Source organism: Coffea arabica, chromosome 10c, assembly GCF_036785885.1.
Source record: "Coffea arabica cultivar ET-39 chromosome 10c, Coffea Arabica ET-39 HiFi, whole genome shotgun sequence".
Classification (NCBI taxonomy): domain Eukaryota; kingdom Viridiplantae; phylum Streptophyta; class Magnoliopsida; order Gentianales; family Rubiaceae; genus Coffea; species Coffea arabica.
Window position 1 is genome coordinate 53,346,768 of NC_092329.1, and position 18,771 is coordinate 53,365,538.

The 18,771-nt window shown below is 34.3% G+C and overlaps 1 protein-coding gene across 1 annotated transcript; it reads left to right on the forward strand.

The window, feature by feature from the left end:
• The first annotated feature begins 370 nt into the window (after positions 1-370).
• On the forward strand, positions 371-3,537 carry LOC113714613 (GEM-like protein 1). Its single transcript, XM_027238545.2, has 4 exons — positions 371-1,016; positions 1,276-1,377; positions 2,302-2,573; positions 3,097-3,537. The coding sequence occupies exons 1-4, from the start codon at positions 656-658 to the stop codon at positions 3,283-3,285; spliced, it is 924 nt and encodes a 307-aa protein (XP_027094346.1). The 5' UTR covers positions 371-655; the 3' UTR covers positions 3,286-3,537.
• Positions 3,538-18,771: the final 15,234 nt, after the last annotated feature.

The following is an 18,771-nucleotide window of genomic DNA, read 5'->3' on the forward strand; positions in this document are numbered from 1 at the left end:
TCAAACGACACCTAGCTATCAACAAGTTTCGAATGGCAAGAAATGGTTGGCATACAGCCAATAGTCGTCAACTCATGTTTCAAAAAAATAAATACGGCAGTTTCAAAAAAGCAGTATATAATAGAAAATTAAAAAATATAACAAAAAATTCATAAAAAATCTCATTTTTTATGTATTTTAATTTTTTAAGTTTGTTAAATTTTATATATTACTTAATTAATAGTTATTAAATTTTAAAAAAAAATAAAAAAGAACTAAAATATGATACTTATACAGGAGAAATAATAACATAATAAAACATAGAACACACAGAGTGTAGAACAGAAGATCCGTCGCGCAAGAAATGATTGGCATACAGCCAATAGTCGTCAACTCATCATCCAAATTATTAAACACGCCTTCTCCACAGTCCCCACTGTCTTTCCGCGTCTTCTTTGTTTCCTCTGTCTTTTAACTCTTTAAAGTCCCCCGGCGGAGCAGATGTATACATATGGTTGATCCTCGTCGACGATCACGAAGCATTTCAAATATGTCCCAAAACGGCCGGGGAAAAGAGTAACAGAAAAAACAAAAACAAGAGAGAGAGAGAGAATCTTTCATTCAATTGACCAAAGCTTCTCGATTTTTCCTCCGTCTCATACCCAATAGCCGTTGAATGATGGATCCCAACCCAAAACCCAACCCGAAACCCGAAGATCATCCTCACTCCGCCGACTACGCTCCGTACCCGAAACTCGATACCCAAGACATAACTCCCCCTCCTCCCACCACTACCGACACCTGGACCTCCGTTCCTGTCGGGTCGGATCCTCCTCCTCCCTCGTCCCAACCACCGCAAGGTCCAAACCCACAAACAGAACCGGCGTCGTATACTGCTGCTCCCAGGTCTCCCCAAGCTCCACCACCACCTGCAGCTCATCCCCTCCCCGGCGCCTCTGCTGCAACCTCCATGCCACCTGAATCCAACCCCTACGTCTCTCCCGCTCCCGCCGGTGGCTCCGGGTCTTCGGTTAAAAGTGAGTCTCCACTTAATTTTTTCCCGGTGTTAACTTCTCTCTGAGTTGTTCATTTATGAAGCTTTAGGGTTTCTCTTTTCCCGAGGTTGAGCATTGTTTGTATTCAATTGAAATTCGAATGCTAATACGAAATTAATATCAGTTCAATCTGAATTATGCTGATTCTGCGGTTCACATATAAAAGTAGTCATTAATGCATGATACTTTTTTAAAACAAAAATACTTTTTTTTTGGGCTGTTTTGCTTGCCAAAATTTTAGATACGGTGGACTCCGTAAAGGATGTGCTGGGGAAATGGGGAAAGAAGGCAGCAGAAGCCACGAAAAAGGGCCAGGATCTGGCTGGGAACATGTGGCAACATCGTAAGTTTCTTATTCCTACTTTCATTTATAATTTTCAGCTCAACTCACAAAAGTTCCAAAGGTGCTGGCTCAGTGTAGTTTCGTTTAGTTTAGTTCATACTTGTATGCTTCTCCAAACATTCTAGAGTACTGCGCTTGTATAACGAAGCTAGTAACTTTAGGGTGAGGTAATCATATTCATTTTGGAATAATTCTTGTGAAAAATTTCGTTGTCCTCTCTATTGACTATTGGCGTTTATATTTTCTTCCTATCGCTTAATGTAAATAACCACAAGCTTAGGTGAGTTTGGCGTTTAATGGTCAAAGTTCAAACAAGTAAAAGTTGAATGGTTCTTCATGTTGCTTCTAAATTTACATATTGGCAAACCCTTTTTTCTTCATGTAAATCTCGGTCTTTTCCATGTTTTAGCCTATTAGTTGGTGCAAATGATGCTTCAAAGTTTCGTCCTTTTCATTGCTGATTAAATTTTATCTTAAATTTGCATCTTTATTGTGAGGAGGCCTTGGTCTAGGGTTAAAGTTGAGGCCTTAGGAATTAGAGGTCCGGAGTTCAATTGCCCCCGTCCCCCCTTCTTAATTCCCACCCCCTCCCTGCTGAAAAATTCATAAATTTTTAGATTCAACATTATGTGATCTAAGTTAGGCTTCCATCTAGAACAGCTTTATAGTGGTAAGCTCAATCGTTTGTTTGCTTCTACATTGTGGAAAGCAGGCAGGATGATCATTGCAGTACTGGGCATAATTAAGTTAGACCTCTTGCGGTTTTTTTTTTGGGGCGCGTGCACCAGGGGGGGGGGGTTGCTTATATCGCTGTGTTGGTTTGTTTGACTTATTCTTTATGTGAAGTAAATTAAGACATTTTCTCAGACAGTAATTGATAGTTGTAACTTCTGGTAAACCGAATTCTTCTTTCGTTGGAATCAGTAAAAACGGGCCCAAGTATGGCTGATGCGGCTGTTGGAAGAATAGCTCAGGGAACAAAGATCTTTGCCGAAGGTGGTTATGAGAAAGTATTCAAACAAACATTTGAGACGGCCCCAGAAGAGAAACTTCTTAAATACTACGCCTGTTACCTGTCTACATCTGCTGGTCCTGTCATGGGAGTCCTCTATTTGTCAACTGCAAAGCTAGCATTTTCAAGTGATAATCCCCTTTCTTATAAAGTTGGTGAGGAGACTCAATGGAGCTATTATAAGGTATGCTTTATTGTCTTCGTGATCATGCTGCATCTGTGTTGTTGCAGGTTGGTCATGACTCTGTGGTTTGTTGTATGTTCCACTACCAGGTAGAGGGTGGTTAAAATAATTGTTTTGGAAATGTAATATAGGGTGGTTAAAATATTATCAGTGTAGTTAACGAAGAAGATTCTATTCGGTTCGGTATTGGATGCAGTATGTAAACAACCTCGTTTCACCATCCTATTGTGCACATTTGAATTATAGAGACCTTTAGATATGTAGACATATCTGAGATTGGCCCTCTTTTATGGCAAGTGGTTTTTGTGTTTAGTCTGCTGAGATATTTTCATTTATGGCCCGCTACACTTTTTGCTGCATGCTTCAAACTTTACGAGCTTGGAGGATGTCATTTTATGTAAAGGGCTAGGGCGTCTTTTTTCGCTTGCAGTGGGTTTTGCTTGCTGCAATTAATGGAAAATTTTTTCCTAACACAACTTATTAATGTTGTCATTGATTGAATTACATTTTGTACTGCTCATAGGTGGTTATCCCGTTGCATCAGCTGAAAGCAGTTAATTCTTCAACAAGTAAAATCAATTCAGCTGAGAAGTATGTACAAATTATCTCCATTGACAACCATGAGTTTTGGTTCATGGGATTTGTAAACTATGATAGTGCAGTAAAAAATTTACAAGGTGCTTTGAGTGCTCCTCTCTTGCAGTCAGCCTGAGGCCAGTAGAACTGTGGGACTTCCTGACTAGCAGTCAGTAGCGGGATGGTAGGCCATGCTGCATCTCTTTGGTTGCACTACTGTATAAATGAATTTTGGTCAGTTGTGGCGATGTTGGGAATTGTGTACTGTGTTCTTGTTTGGTGTGTTGTAACCAGGCTGTGCAGAATTCAAACTGAGATTTGTTCAATTGGTTTTGACTTTTCCAATTTGTGAGACTTCCAGATAAAATAAACATATTATTATGCTGTATTCTTTATGTTTGTGAAATTTACATTATGCATTATGTAAAGTGAATTATTCCTTGCTGTTGTTGATGGCGTAGCCGCGTAGGGTATTTATAACTCCGTTGGCAAGACTCGACGTTGACCTTGAATTTTTTAGAATTGACTTGGAAGTTCTCTGTGCGGGTTTGGTTATATGTGATGTGGTATTATGCTATGCAGTGTCCTTCCAAGTTCCCACTACTATTATAGTAATGCTTATGTTGAAGGACTGACTGCATTAAGTGCATGCTTATCCGTCTTTTTAGTGCGTTTGGATTGTGAGTTTTCGTGCAAATTTTATTTGCAACCTCCAAATTATTATTATTGTTTCAAAAGTATTTTTTATTTTATATATATCATATTATTATAATATTTTTGTTATAAAAACTTTAAAAAAATTACAATCTTAACTGTAAATTTTTGTTTGTTTATCTGTCTTTACTTCTTTTTTTGGTTTTCTTCAAGTTTTTGACTTTAAAAAAAAAAAACTGATTTGTTGTATGGGAGCGATTGATAAAAGATGAATTCGGCTTTCCTTCAAGAATTCTTTCTTTTGACGTGCCACCTGTTTTTCTTGAATTGAAGAGCAGAACCTTTCTTTGCTGGGATTCTATAGGTAAAACGAAAACTCGACAATTACAAGCAAGCAAGTGATCTGATCTCCACAATTACATCATGCCTGAGCCTGCGTTTGCGTTTCGGGTTCGGTGCCAGAATTGCGTGTTCTTCATTTATTGCCTCATCACCACAAACGTCCAATTTAGGAATGTAGACAGAGTCTAATGAGATCAAAGACTCTAATGTTAAAACTTGTTTAAATGAACTGTTCCTATTAAATCGAGTTCGATTCGAGTATCGAATAATTTAATTCATTTTTCAGTCCTACATCCCTAGAGCCCAAAAAAAACAAAGAAGCCTGCGTCCATGTAATTGCTCGACGGTGTGTAAGTCATCTGCTTTAGATGCATGAAAGGCTTATTACGGTCCTTGTCTTTTTGCTTGTCCAACGGATGGTTGACTCAGTGAGGAAGTTTTCATGTCAGAAATCGACCAAAAATTAGTCGATGAAACCAAAGCCCATAGTAGACTCAAACCACCTAGCTTGGTGGGGTTAAAATGTTTCATTTAAATGATTTGCTTTAAAAAAATTCAGGCATTCGGTGGTGGTTCAGTTCCCTCCGAGTTGTCCCTGGACCTCCTTAGATCCGCCTTCTCTCCCTTAATGTAGAATAGGTTACGTTATACAACTGTTGTCATCTCTTGAAAAAAAAAAAAAAAAAAAACCAAAGCGCATAGCAGACTCGGATTGCTTGCGAAAGCTTGGGCTGATGGGAAATCAACAAAAGGCCTCCCATGCCTACATGGATATCAGTCATCTGCTTTAGATGCATGAAAGGCTTATTACGGTCCTTGTCTTTTTGCTTGTCCAACGGATGGTTGACTCAGTGAGGAAGTTTTCATGTCAGAAATCGACCAAAAATTAGTCGATGAAACCAAAGCCCATAGTAGACTCAAACCACCTAGCTTGGTGGGGTTAAAATGTTTCATTTAAATGATTTGCTTTAAAAAAATTCAGGCATTCGGTGGTGGTTCAGTTCCCTCCGAGTTGTCCCTGGACCTCCTTAGATCCGCCTTCTCTCCCTTAATGTAGAATAGGTTACGTTATACAACTGTTGTCATCTCTTGAAAAAAAAAAAAAAAAAAACCAAAGCGCATAGCAGACTCGGATTGCTTGCGAAAGCTTGGGCTGATGGGAAATCAACAAAAGGCCTCCCATGCCTACATGGATATCATGGGCCGGGTCCTATTGATCCTAATGATTTCTGTATCTGATAATTTGTAGTCCAAATCGAAGTATTTCCCAGATAAAACGGTTCAAATTGACTGCGCGTGGCGTGCGTAGTTGAAGGTACACAAATTTGTACAAGTGTATAGCTGTGGTCTTACAAATTGGTAATATAACTGATAATTGTGATATATATATATATATATATATATAGACACTTGTGATTTCTATTAAATTAATCTTTTTTAAAAAATAAATCAAAAATATTTTTAAAAACTATGTAGAATACTAATCTTCTACTTGAAAAGAACATTAAAGCATTTATTTTTTTTTTAAATAATTTCTACATAACCTTATTGATCATGTACTTGTCTAGCAAAGCATGGAAAAGCAATACAGAAGTACATCCCAAAAAGGGAAAACAGCAAATTAGATGGAGAAAAAAAAAAAAGAGATAATTACTTAACTCCAAATTTTCTAATAGGCAAACTCCAAAACAGACACTCATGGAACTTTAGTAGGCTGAAGTTCTACCTTTTAAGCTCGTTTGTCGTTTACTCAGGAGAGTTTCAACTAGAGCTGCAAATGAATCGAGCCGTTCGCGTCAAGCTCGAGTCGAGCTCGATATTAATCGAACTCGAGTCGAGCTCGATATTAATCGAGCTTGAGTCGAGTTCGAGCTTAAAATATTAAGCTTGTTAGCTCGCGAGCTTGAGTATATATATATATATATATATATATATATATATATATATATATATATATATATATATTAATTTTTATTTTTATTTAATAATAAAATTATGTATATTATATATATTTTTTTATTTTTTATTTTCATAGTAAAATTACGTATATATCCTTAATATTTTATTATTTATTAAGAAAAAAATATTATTTTATTTACTTTTTTAAAAAATAAAATAATTATTTTTTTATTTTTTTCGAGCTCGAGTTCGGCTCGACTTGATTCGAGTCGAGCTCGAGCTCGAAAATTGTTGGTTCGTCGAGCTCGAGTTTGGTAAAATTTAGTCGAGATTCGGTTCGATTAACTCAAAGCTCGACTCGACTCGGCTCGTTTGCAGCCCTAATTTCAACAATCAATGTAGCTCAAAGGTAATTTATTTCAAGATTAACATGATACATCCTTGTATGGCTTATGTGACCTCAAGGATCCTTTTTTTTTTTTTAAGAGCAATTTGAAACTAGATGTATATTTATATTTTTGTACATGACTTTGAAGTGCTAATGTCCATAAAAAAAAAATTCAAGTATATAATGACATGTAAGTCAATAGGCATCTCCATAAACTATGTAGATATGTTTGTAGTTATGTTCAAGCAATGTACATAGGCTAATCCAAATATCTAAGTAAAGGTGTATATTTATTAGTAGTTTCTTCCACTATTGACCCATATTTAACATTGTCCTAATATCTTACATATATAAAGCACGAATTGCTTGTGAACAGTGCTGATGGACCGGTTATGCCGTTATTTGTGCGATCTTGAGGGGCGTTTTGGTCTTTTGTTGATGGGTGTCAGTGGCTCTGCTGGCATTTTGCTTCTGTCCGCTGGCTCTCTTCGATCGTAACTTTGCAGGTCCACGTGGCTTTCAATTTTGGTAGTCAACAATTGCTATTAGTTAGTGGGCGGTTGCGTCAGCAATATTCTTTCTTTTCTCTTAGCTTCTGTTCTTCTTCTTAGTTTCTTTGGCAGCTTAAGAAATGTCTTGAAAAGTTTCTTTCTTAAAAAAAATGCAATTTAAGAAATGGATTATAATTTTTGAACTTTTACAGTAGGTCCAATTTTTTTTCTTTTGAGCATGAAAAAAATGATTCAATAAATACAAATTATCAAAACCAAAATCATCAAAATCTCCAAAAAAAAAAAAATAGACAGCCTAAAAAAGGGAAGAAAGAAAAAAAAATAAGAAAATATGTATATTCACCCTTGCAAGTTAAACTTGTTCAATATTGAGACTTAAGAAATGGATTATAATTTTTGAACTTTTACTGTAGGTCCAATTTTTTTTCTTTTGAGCATGAAAAAAAGATTCAATAAATACAAATTATCAAAACCAAAATCATCAAAATCTCAAAAAAAAAAAAAAAGGAAACAGACAGCCTAAAAAAGGGAAGAAAGAAGGAAAATAAGAAAATATGTATATTCACCCTTGCAAGTTAAACTTGTTCAATATTGAGAGTCCTATGCTCATTTTCAATAGATGATATCTTGTCCAAAAAAACCACTGTCGCTCCCTCCACTCTTGAACACTTTTAATCTATCAATCAAATAATCATCTGAATTGCAACAAAAAGAATAGGATCCAATATGAAACCCTGATTAGGAGACATGGTAGTATATATAAACCGAGGTCATGGAGGGATAGAGTTGAATAAAAATTATGTGTCATGAATATAGACCTATTAGTGTAAAACAAAAAAGCCACTGAATATACAAAAAATATTAATTCAATTTTACATTGGTTTGAAAATATTTTTAAATATGTTTGAATGCTCATTCAAGTCTAGCAAACAAAAGAAAATGACAAACCCGTTTTATAATTGCTTTTCTTTATTTCTTTCTTCTAAAAGATTGTTAAATGTGAAGTACTAGCAAATAGAAAGTGTCAAAAAAAATGGAAATTGTCAAATTGCTTGTCTTAGAGAAGCAACGTAACTAATAAGCAAGGCTACACATTACATGTATAGTCATATGCCTTTTAGTTCTACCTAATATTAGGCACTACTTACTGATTAATGCTATATTAAGAATGTAAGATAACTTGATTTCAAAGCCATATTTATTTGTGTAATTAGGAAAAAACATACACTCACATACATGACTATTGTATCTAACAAATAAAAAAAAAAACACAAACATAACAGCAAAATAATTAATGAGTCTCAGCTACCTGACGCATGGCGTCAGGGCTAAAAAACTAGTTATAGTGAAGATGTAAAATTAGAATGTGCATATGAGTAGTCCCTCTTTTCCCCTCTTGTGCATTTTGATAAGCAACTATATATATATTGAGTTGTTTTCTAGAGTAATATATTTTCATAACTTTTAAAAGTGATTGTGGTTGTAATATCTCTTGTAAAATAACTTGAGTTTTTTCATTCTATTTTTTGCATGATTTTTTTTTTAACGTTTGAGTATGATAAAAGCCAATCTACATTTATTATAAGGAGAAAAAGTAATTGTGTTTTGTTTGCGATGATGACAAAAAAACAAGGAGTGTGAGACATCAGGAAAGTGGTCTAAAAATAGCTGACTATCTTCATGGCAATGCTATTATTTAATTTTGTGCTGTAATATCTCCTTCTTATTATTAAAAAAAAACTACATGGCAAAGCTTTGTTAACTCACCCAAAAAATTCAATGCAAAATTTGCATCACTTGCAATAGATAAAGTGCTTGAATTAAAAAAAAAAAAGCACATGAAGGAGAAAATTAATTTCCTGTAATAAAATTATTCTCTAGATAAAGGGGTCTTAATTATTATTATTTTTTTTTTATAAAAAAATCCATCAACTAAGATACAAAATAAATACTTCTTCCATTATTTTGTCCCTTTATCTTGTAGCTGCCGGATAGTCTTACCTTAACACTACAACTTCCATTGTTTTCATTTAGTTATAATAGCAAAAAAAAAATTTTCCAATACAATTTTATTCGGTAAGAAAGCTTTTTATCTTCCTAAATACAAGTTCAAAATTAGTTTTATCGTGAGCAGAGGTCACAAAGTCATGCAAAACAAACGAAGGTGTCGGAAACTATCACCAGGAAGCAGGAAATACATTCGTAAAATTCTATTGAAGATGGAAATTTACTTCAATAAATTTATTTTCCAAAACAAAATGTAAAGGCTAGTATTACATGAGTGGCCATAAAAAAAAAAAAAAAATAGGAAAGGAACTTGGGAGCATAATGTAGACATTAAGGGTCACTTATACTATTAATATTAATATATAATAAATATATATCAGCAATATCCATCTTTAGACATATCTTTTGGAATCGACAACAAAATACGATCTGAGGGGCATGAACTAGATTTAGTTTTGTCTATTGTACTCAGATATGGATCCATCACTGATTAAGTTCGTCAAATAAGTTATTGCTGCTCATAGACATGCAACTTGATAAATAGTACAATGAATTTATAAAGCTTAAGAAGGCTCATGTACACGTAATTAGTCAACATTTTTGAAAATATGACAAACTAATGCCCAAATTTTTAATCGAGAATGGTCATTAAATTCTAAGTAAACTTCATATCAAAAATAAAACTTTATAACCTTTCCAAATTAATTTCTACTCCTTAAGGAATTTTACTTCTAAAACATAACTTAAAAGGTTGGTATTACGTAAATAGCTCCCAACATTACTCAAAATTATAGTTATGTTTGTAAATAAAAGAAAGCCATTTTAATATTTCTAAAAAGGGTATTCTAGAAAAAAAAATTAAATCACTAAATTATATTGATATTTTTAATATATGTGTGTGTGTGTGTCCCCGAGCTTTCAAACTAAGTAGCTTAAGGTTCAAACACAACTTGAAAAAGGATTCAAACAGCTCGAACTCGACCCGAACATTTGACGAGCTGCTCGCGAACTACTGACTAGCTTGCTCCGATGGTTGCTATCCCTTATTAAGGAGAATTATTGATACGAGCCATGATGCTACAACTCAGGATATAACATATCCCAATTCAGAGGCCAATTGAGCCCATGAGAGGTCTGTCTATTGTGCATATGGTCTTGTCATCTTCACAAATCATTGTGCAAGTTACATGCATGTTGATGAGGTCCATTGTCTGACCCACAGAAAATTCTCAAAAAGCCATGATAGGAAACGCTTCTGAATGTATTCATCAAGAGTTGGGGCCAGGCAATCCTAAGAGGACGATTTGCCAGTTTAGAGTTGTGGTGAGGGATGGAGTGGCTGATCACTTGATTGATGTCTAAGGAGGAAGGTCAAGGTTGCACTAAATATGTCCAAAACCTCAGAATAGAGGGGCTAAAGAGTGCGGTTAATCAGGCATGATGGGCTTGTAGAACAAGATGAAATACTACACTCACTTGAGACTACTGATAGGGAAAGAATTTCAAATGATCGTTTTGCCTGAATTGCATTGAATACCTAATGCTTTAAACCGCTGTTAGGCAAACCTACGAAAACAAAACAGCAGTTTACTGCGAGGAAGACTTGGAAGTTCAACAAGAGGATGTTTCTGACCTACGTTTTCCTTTTGTCTAAAAACAACGGAGCTTATATGATAACTTCAGAGTACAGCATTTGCAAATTAATCATCTAAAAGCAACCATCTCCGTTTGGTTGGTGGAAATGTTTAAAACTTGAATGGTTCAGCCAAAAAAAAAAAGAGAGAGAGAGAGAGAGAGAGAGAGGAAGAAAAGAAAACTCGAAATTGAAAAGAAATGCTCGTGTTTCACGCACCCAAAAAAGAAAAAGAACTAAGACTTAATTTTCTAAATTTGGAATTGTATAACATAGTAATGAAGTCAACTAGAACATCAAAACATGGGGAGTGGTCCGAAGGCAGAAGTCTATGATGACAGTTTTCCTGCAGTCTCCTACCTATACATGTGTCTTTTACAAGGACAGGAGCCTTGGATTCCATTTTACTTAAAGGCAGATCATTTCACATTTTGGGAGCTTTAGAGGGTTTTACTGTTTAGAGTTGACATGTCAATTTTACGCATGTTTTGAGATTAAACTTGACTAAATACTAGAGTAGTTGTAAGTATCATCTTTCAGGTATCTCAAATCCAAAGATTCAAACAAATGCTAATTATATGTTCCACTTTCAATTCCCTTTCTGCAAAACTCGTTTAGCAAGCGCTGTCTCAAGACTATCAAGTCTAGTTTCCTCTAAACCATGATGCCCTCAAACAAAGTGCATGAAAATACATCTTTATGCATGTATTGTACATCTGCACAGGTAATCTATTTGGTAATTCTAGTGCAAAGGCTGTAAGAATTTGAGAAGTGCAAGGAAAACTGAGCATTAGGGTCCACTTAGCAGCAATGGGGGAGGACTGAGGAGTAGGTGGTGGTGGAGGAGAAAATGCCACAAGCACAAGTATGGTAATTAAGATGAGATAAGGATGGGAATGAAATGAAGATGGCATTTATTCCTTCATTCATTTCATCGATTCAAAAGAGGAAAAGGGAAATTAAGCTAAAGGCTGCAAAAAAAAAAAAAAAGAGCTTGGCCACTGCAAATCAAGGTCAGACTCCTCCCTTCCCCGCCCCCCAAGCCCCAGCCCTCCTTTTCTCGTCTTGTCACCATCTTGCTCCCTTTTCCCCGCATTCCTCTCTCTCTGTCCACGCAAATGTATCGCACAAACACAGACACACAGGAATCTCAGAAAAGAAAAAAATCCCACGACGCAAATTATTAACAAAGATTGCAGGGCATGTGGGACTTTGATTTTCTTTCGAGTGTATTTTAGTGCAAAGGAAGGCTTGTATCATATCAATGAGTGAATGACTAACAATGGATACCCCTTTTTATTTGGATTTGCATATTGATTTTGCTGGTGATTGGTGTAAGTTATGGCCTAGATGACTATGACCCATCTGCAGAATCCACCTACTACATAGAAGATGCTGTGCATAAATCCCACTAACAAGAACTTATGTCCAGGGTAAATATTCAAGCACAATAACAAGATAGTAAAAGGGTTCCAATCTTCTCATGGGGTTTTATTATATTATCATGGAAGGAGTATTCTAACGAGCGTCCCCTTAACACGCTTCAATGATACTTATCTAATTTATCATGTGAACGCAAGTAACTATATATTTCATTTCTTGATGCATAACTCTACTACTCAATTAGACCTCATTTAATTCCTCACATCTTATTGAGTTTCGCCTAGGGGTGAGCATTCGGTGCAAAAGCGGTAATTCGGTGCAATGAATTTGGTAAATTCGGTTATTCGACCTATAGAAATCTAAACCGTTTTCAATTTTGAATTGGCCATAACCGAATTCATTCCGCAACCGATTTCAAATTCGAAAACGGTAGACCGAATTCATCTATTAAAAAAATTGATTTTTTAAAAATTATTACTTATTTGATCCCCAAATTTATTCATAATTTAACACATTACTTATATTCTAATCATTTTGTGGTTTAATTTAATTGGCATTTATTTGATCACTTATACCTAGAATCCTTAGTCTATGATTTAAGGAACACATAAAAAGTGATTAATTTAAACTAGAATAAACCTTAGATTGTTCAATGATTGGTGATAATTTATGAATTTATAATTTACAATGATTAATAATAAGTAATATTAGTTACAAGCTTACAAATTACAATGATTAGTGATAAGTTATATTAGTTATGAACATATAATTTATTTCAAATCAAAATAAAACTTATTTACTTGCATATGTTATTGTGAAAGTCAATACACGAATACATTGATTTGTAATTCACATGCATTCACTTACACTGTTTAGTTGTCTTGTTTATACTTAAAGCATTAAGATTAGTGAATAGATAATATGAATTTTTATGTTAAATATATAATATAAATTTAGAGCACACTAATACTTGCAAGTTACAAATTACGCATTCAAATATTCAATAATTCAAACATGAATGATCAATGATGTATAAATTACCAATATCTAAATTCTAATTACTAATTATGTTTATTGTTTAATTTTAGTATTATACATATATGTATTAATTATTATCTAATTCTAGTCATGTTACTCATGTATAAAATAATAAGTAGTTATCTTATATTGTTATGTATTACTATATATTTGTATTATTATAGTCATATAACAATTAACAAATACTAAAATAATATATTGTACATTATTATATATTGTACATGATATGATGATAATACTATATACTAATTATTATTAATAGCATTTACCTATATAATATAATAATATATTAGTAGTAAATACTAAAACTAAATAGCATTTATCTATATATTATACAATTTTATATACCAATTTGGTATTTGAATGCGGTAATGCGGTACCCTATTTCAATTACCGAATTTGAATGCGAAATCGGTTATTATCAAATTCATAATCTCATTACCTATTTCATACCATATTAGAATTCGGTGAATTCGATATGCACCGAATTTGTACCAAATTATAAAATACCTGATTTCAAATTACTGAATTGAATTTGAATTCGGTTATGAATTTGATATGAATCGAATTTGCTCATCCCTAGTTTCGCCACTATAGAGAAGTACTTTTGACGCTAAAGAAATTGCCATTCTTATGATCGTGTTAAAATTCATTACTCTGCAGTAATTCTTTATGGTACATATCCCGAATCTTCAAAAAACCCAATCCAATTCATGCAATTGCAAATTTTTGCAGTAAATGTAGGAATAGTAAATTGTTCATCTTATCCATGGACTTACTGCGTTGACAGTAGTAGCTTCCTTTCTTTGCTTGCGCTGATTAAAATGAAGGGCCTGGGACGGACTGCCCTCCAGGCTGACACAAGGGGGGGGGGGGGGGTCGGTCGTGGGACTGGGTCCACTGGGAGTCCTGAATTCTGACGTACGATGGCAGCCCGTCGCGTCAGACATCTTCTCAACCCTCAGAGCCTGGCTGCCTGCCTCACGCCTTTGCCTACGCTTTTGTTGTTTATTTACTACTTTAACAGTCTGCTGGCATGAATTGGTTTGGATTAGGGGCCGGTGAGGATCCAATTTATTTCTTCCTAGAGGAATAAAGTGCAAAAATCAGTGTAGTGAAATTAACCATGGGCATAGCATGTTTGAGCCGTACGGGTAAAATGAAAAGGAGTTCATTATACAATGAAATGTGAAAACTACTACACGTATAGCTTTCTCCAGGAATCCTTGAACAAACTTACTATGGCTTTGTTCTTGGTTGATTAATTTAACTGCTTGTAGGTTCTGATTCTGGACAATCAGTTTTTTTTTTTTTTTTATGTTCTCTGTTATTTTTGTATTCTGATTATATATTTTAATTAAAACAATTGAAATTTATAATTATCTAAAGAGTAGTTTTTGCTAATTATAATTATTCTCCATAATTAATTTTTATAATCAATTTTTGTAAAATTTAAAACAATCGATAACAAGGCCTATGCCCTGCTCCTACTCTGATGTAATGTGTGTATATATTTTTTGTCAATCGGCACCGTCTGCTCTATTCCGTTGAGGTTTGTGATAGTATCATTGAACTCCCTGGAGATTTCAAAAATATCACTTATCTCCCGTAATTTTAATTTTTTGTAGCAAATCAACCCATGTCATAGGGCTCATTTTTCTTATATAGCACATATGTATTGTAAAATAGCTCAAATTTATTAAATCTAATAGTATGACATAAACCACAGATCCGAAGGAGATGAATAACTTCAAAAAATTTCATTCTTTTAGCTAATGCACATTTTGTTTTAGAGAAACAAACAAACTCTAAAAAAAAAAAACTCTAAATTGGAGCTCATAACATTACAAGGATATACAACATAAGACTTAACTCATTTCACATTAAAAATATATGGCTATCATAAAAGCGCACCTCCAAATGCCAAAAATAGCTCCAAATTTGTGATGATAGATTTATCATAATCATGCTAAAATAATAATTTTATTTTCTAATAATAAAAATAAGGACTTTTTGTTTCATCAAAGTATTTTGATAACAATAATATAGCAATGAGAGAGGGTAGAAGAGTCAATTTGTTACCATTGCCGTTGACACTAGTCTTTTTTGATTGACAATCGAGGTAAGTAATATTTTTAAAAGTGTAAAGTAACAATGATGTTATTAGAAGTGCAACCGCTCAGTCAAGTATTGCTATAATAACCACTGGACCAATGGTTCAGTGGCCACCAGGGTGGGTGTTTAAGTCCTTCTTTGGGCAGGGCTTAAGTCTCTGCTTGGACTGTAAGTGAGGGTTCAAATCTCACCTGCAGCGAAAAAAATCAAAACGTTGTGCCATAGCACTTTCTTGGTCTAATTAGATCTGTATATCCACTACTCCTCTACTACAGCCTTCTTAGGCCCCCCTCCTCTAGATTATGATAGAGTAGGTTATACAAATGTATCGTTGCTAATAATAAAAAAAAAAATCAAGTATTGCCATAAATTTGACTCCCTACATTCTATCATTTGTGTGTGGCTTATTCATGGTCTTAGCTCAATGCCATAAATTTTGCTTTATCTGGCAGGCACCATGGACTGGATTTTTCATTTATTGGATGTATGAGAAAGGGTGGAAAAAGAAGGGAGACCCGAGATGAAGCTCATCAGGAATCTATTTTCATTACAATGCCCTGTAATACCATCTATTTTGAAACGAGACAGTTTCACTCTTGCACACAAGAGAAAACTCATTTTGTTCAGCTCATCACCTGAACAGAGACAAACTTTGTGCTTTTCTTTTGGATAAATGAACCATTCTTGAGACAATATCCAGGTTTGTTTGGATTGTAAATTATTTTCAAAAATTTATTTATTTGCATCATCGACATATTTTTCAACCACCTTTTTATCTTACATACATTACATCAAAAAAGTGCCGCAATATTTTTGAAAAAATTATTTCAAATAATGTACTATCAAATGTGTTAGGAAACATTTCAAAAGAATCTTCCAAATATTCTTCATCCAAAGAAACTCATTATGTTTTTCTGGCTAATTGTCTTTTTTTGCCTGAAAATTGCGTCGTTTTCCGTGATCACATTTCCCTATTATCTTTTTTCCTCATATACATCAAATCGTTATAGTATTTTTTTTCATGAAAAATCATGAAAAATGCAATCCAAACATGGAAATTTTTTATTTATTTTTTTAATTGTATATAAGTGAGAGAGTTTGAATTTGAGATTTTTCGTTTACTCTCCCTCTCACACCGGTTAAGTCATTCAACTTTGACCCAAAACGGGCATTCAGTTTTGGTCTTGGGAAGTTCGTCAAAGAGCTAGCAATTACCGCATTAATAGCCTTAGCCTAATTGTATATTTGTATATATGATGCCATGATTAGTTGTACTAAATTGCTAACTTAGGACATGTTTGGATTGTATTTTTTTAGATTTTTTGTAGAAAAATAACTGTAACGATGTGAGGTAAAAGGTGATTGAAAAATATGTTCACGGAAAATGTAGTAATTTTTCTTTTTTCACTGTCCAAACAAGGCCTTAGTTATCAAAATTGCATCCATCGAGGCTTATATAATTGGATGTAAACCGTACTATCAGATGAATATGGTAATCAATAATTTAACCAGTAATAGTAAGTGATTGTATTGTGAGCTTGTTTGGATTGGTATTTTTAGAGAAAAAATTTTGAGTTTTTTAGGAATATTTCACTAACATATTTCCTAACTACTATCTTATTTCACATGCACAACATTAAAAGGCATATGCTGTCGTAATTTTTAAAAAATACTCTTCCAAAAAATGCTATCGAATCGAACAACCTCTTACATGCTTGATGAGATTAACTAGGGGTGCTATTGAGCTTGACTTCGATCACTATTAGTGCCACTTGAGTTCGAGTTTGAATTCGAACGAGTACATGACATTAAATTCGGACTCAATTCGATGTAATAAAAATTAAGTTCGATCTCGACTCGTTTGAGTTTGAGTAAACTACAAGCCTTGTCGATGTTGAACTACTTGACATATAACTCGAGTTTTGGATATTGTTTCGTGTAAATTTATTAAAATATTAACCCATAATAGTTCTTTCATAATTAAAATATATATTATATAAATAATACAAAAACTCGATTAAATCCGTCGAGCACTCAAGTAATAGTTATTGACACTCAAATTTGACTTGTTAGATCGAACTCGAACTCGATCAAATCAAATTCGAGCTAGTGTTTGATCAAACTGCTCGCAAGTAAGCTACTTGCGAGCACATCTCTAGGACTAAAAGAAGGGTAAAAAAACAAAAAGTCCTATGTGGTAAAGGTGATGGAATCCGTTAAATTTAATGAAAATGGACGAGATGATCAAAATGCCCTGATATAATTAAATAAAAGACAATTGAAAAAAATCATTTGTTTTATTCTCTAGATACAGAGAATTGAGAGTTAAGGGGTAGAACATGTATATTTGTTAAAAATTAGGTATAAATTTTTTTTTAGATTCCAATAAGTCATTTCCGTTAAGTTTAACAGATTCCGTTACCTTTACAATTTAGTTCAAAATACGAGGTGTCATGTTGTATATTTTGAAACCACGTGAACTTTTCTATGTATTAGATTTACCACAGGAATTTTTTTGTATTTTACCCTTAAAAGAATTCAAAGAATAGCATTTCCCTTTGGTCATTTTTTTTTTCTTTTTGGGTGGTAGGAAGAAGATTGTACTTGTTTCAGAGTCGAATCAAACTTGTCAAGTGTTGTTATACCATACAATTCTACAGTAACCTGCAACAAATACACCATACTCACAAATTACGATTCCTTACCTGCGTCAATTCCATAAGCAAAATCCACACGGCAGCTATATATGTTCTGTCACGAATTCATGCTCAGGTTTTCCAGACTTAATAATCAAGATCAAGCTGAGAAACTCCATGAAAGATGAAACAAAAGAAAGAGATGGCCGTTAATTTGTGAAAGAAAGAATCTGTGCTTTGATAGCTTTTTCCTCCAAGTATTGATCTTCCAACGGGCCAAATTAGAATGAGCGAGGAAGCCATTAATAGGTGGTGGGCTGTCGGAGAAGGAGCCACGTAGAGGCAGCAGCAGCCATAAATGCCGACAAGTTCCCTCAAACCCTAACCTTCTTTGCACTGGTTTCCACATGTTAAAGCAAAGCAAAACTCCCTATCAGTAGGACTAGCTAGTTTTTAGACTCGTAAGTCGATCATTTGTCTTTTGGCATCAAAATCAACCGACCCCCCCGGCCAACACCCACGGCATCCCCACATTTCTTGATTTGGCTCCTCCACTGTCCTCTATATCATTTCCTTTCTGAGGAGACGTGCCCTCAGACCCCAGCAGTCCCGTCCACTGCCCACTCTGGCTCACCCCCTGTTTGAGCACTGTAGTACTCCTAGATCACTGATCCAGCACTACATTCTTTCTTTCTTCCCTTTTTAGTTTTTTCCAAGAAGGAAGTATAGAAACTGATCGAATTCTGTTCGTGTCTTTGCGAATTGGGTCACCTGGTAGATATGAGCAGGACCAGGCTCTTCCTTTCTCTCCATTACATTTTAATAAAATTAATTTTGAAAATTTAATACCTTTCAGAAATGTTTCATTACCCGTAAATTATATGTCAAATTATTCTTAAACGAATATTTATTTTTTAGCATGCTGATTAAGAGATCAAAAGAAAAGTAATGACGCGATCGGACGACCTTATAAAACCATAGTAATGTAGATATAAATAAATGGAGAGAGAGATCC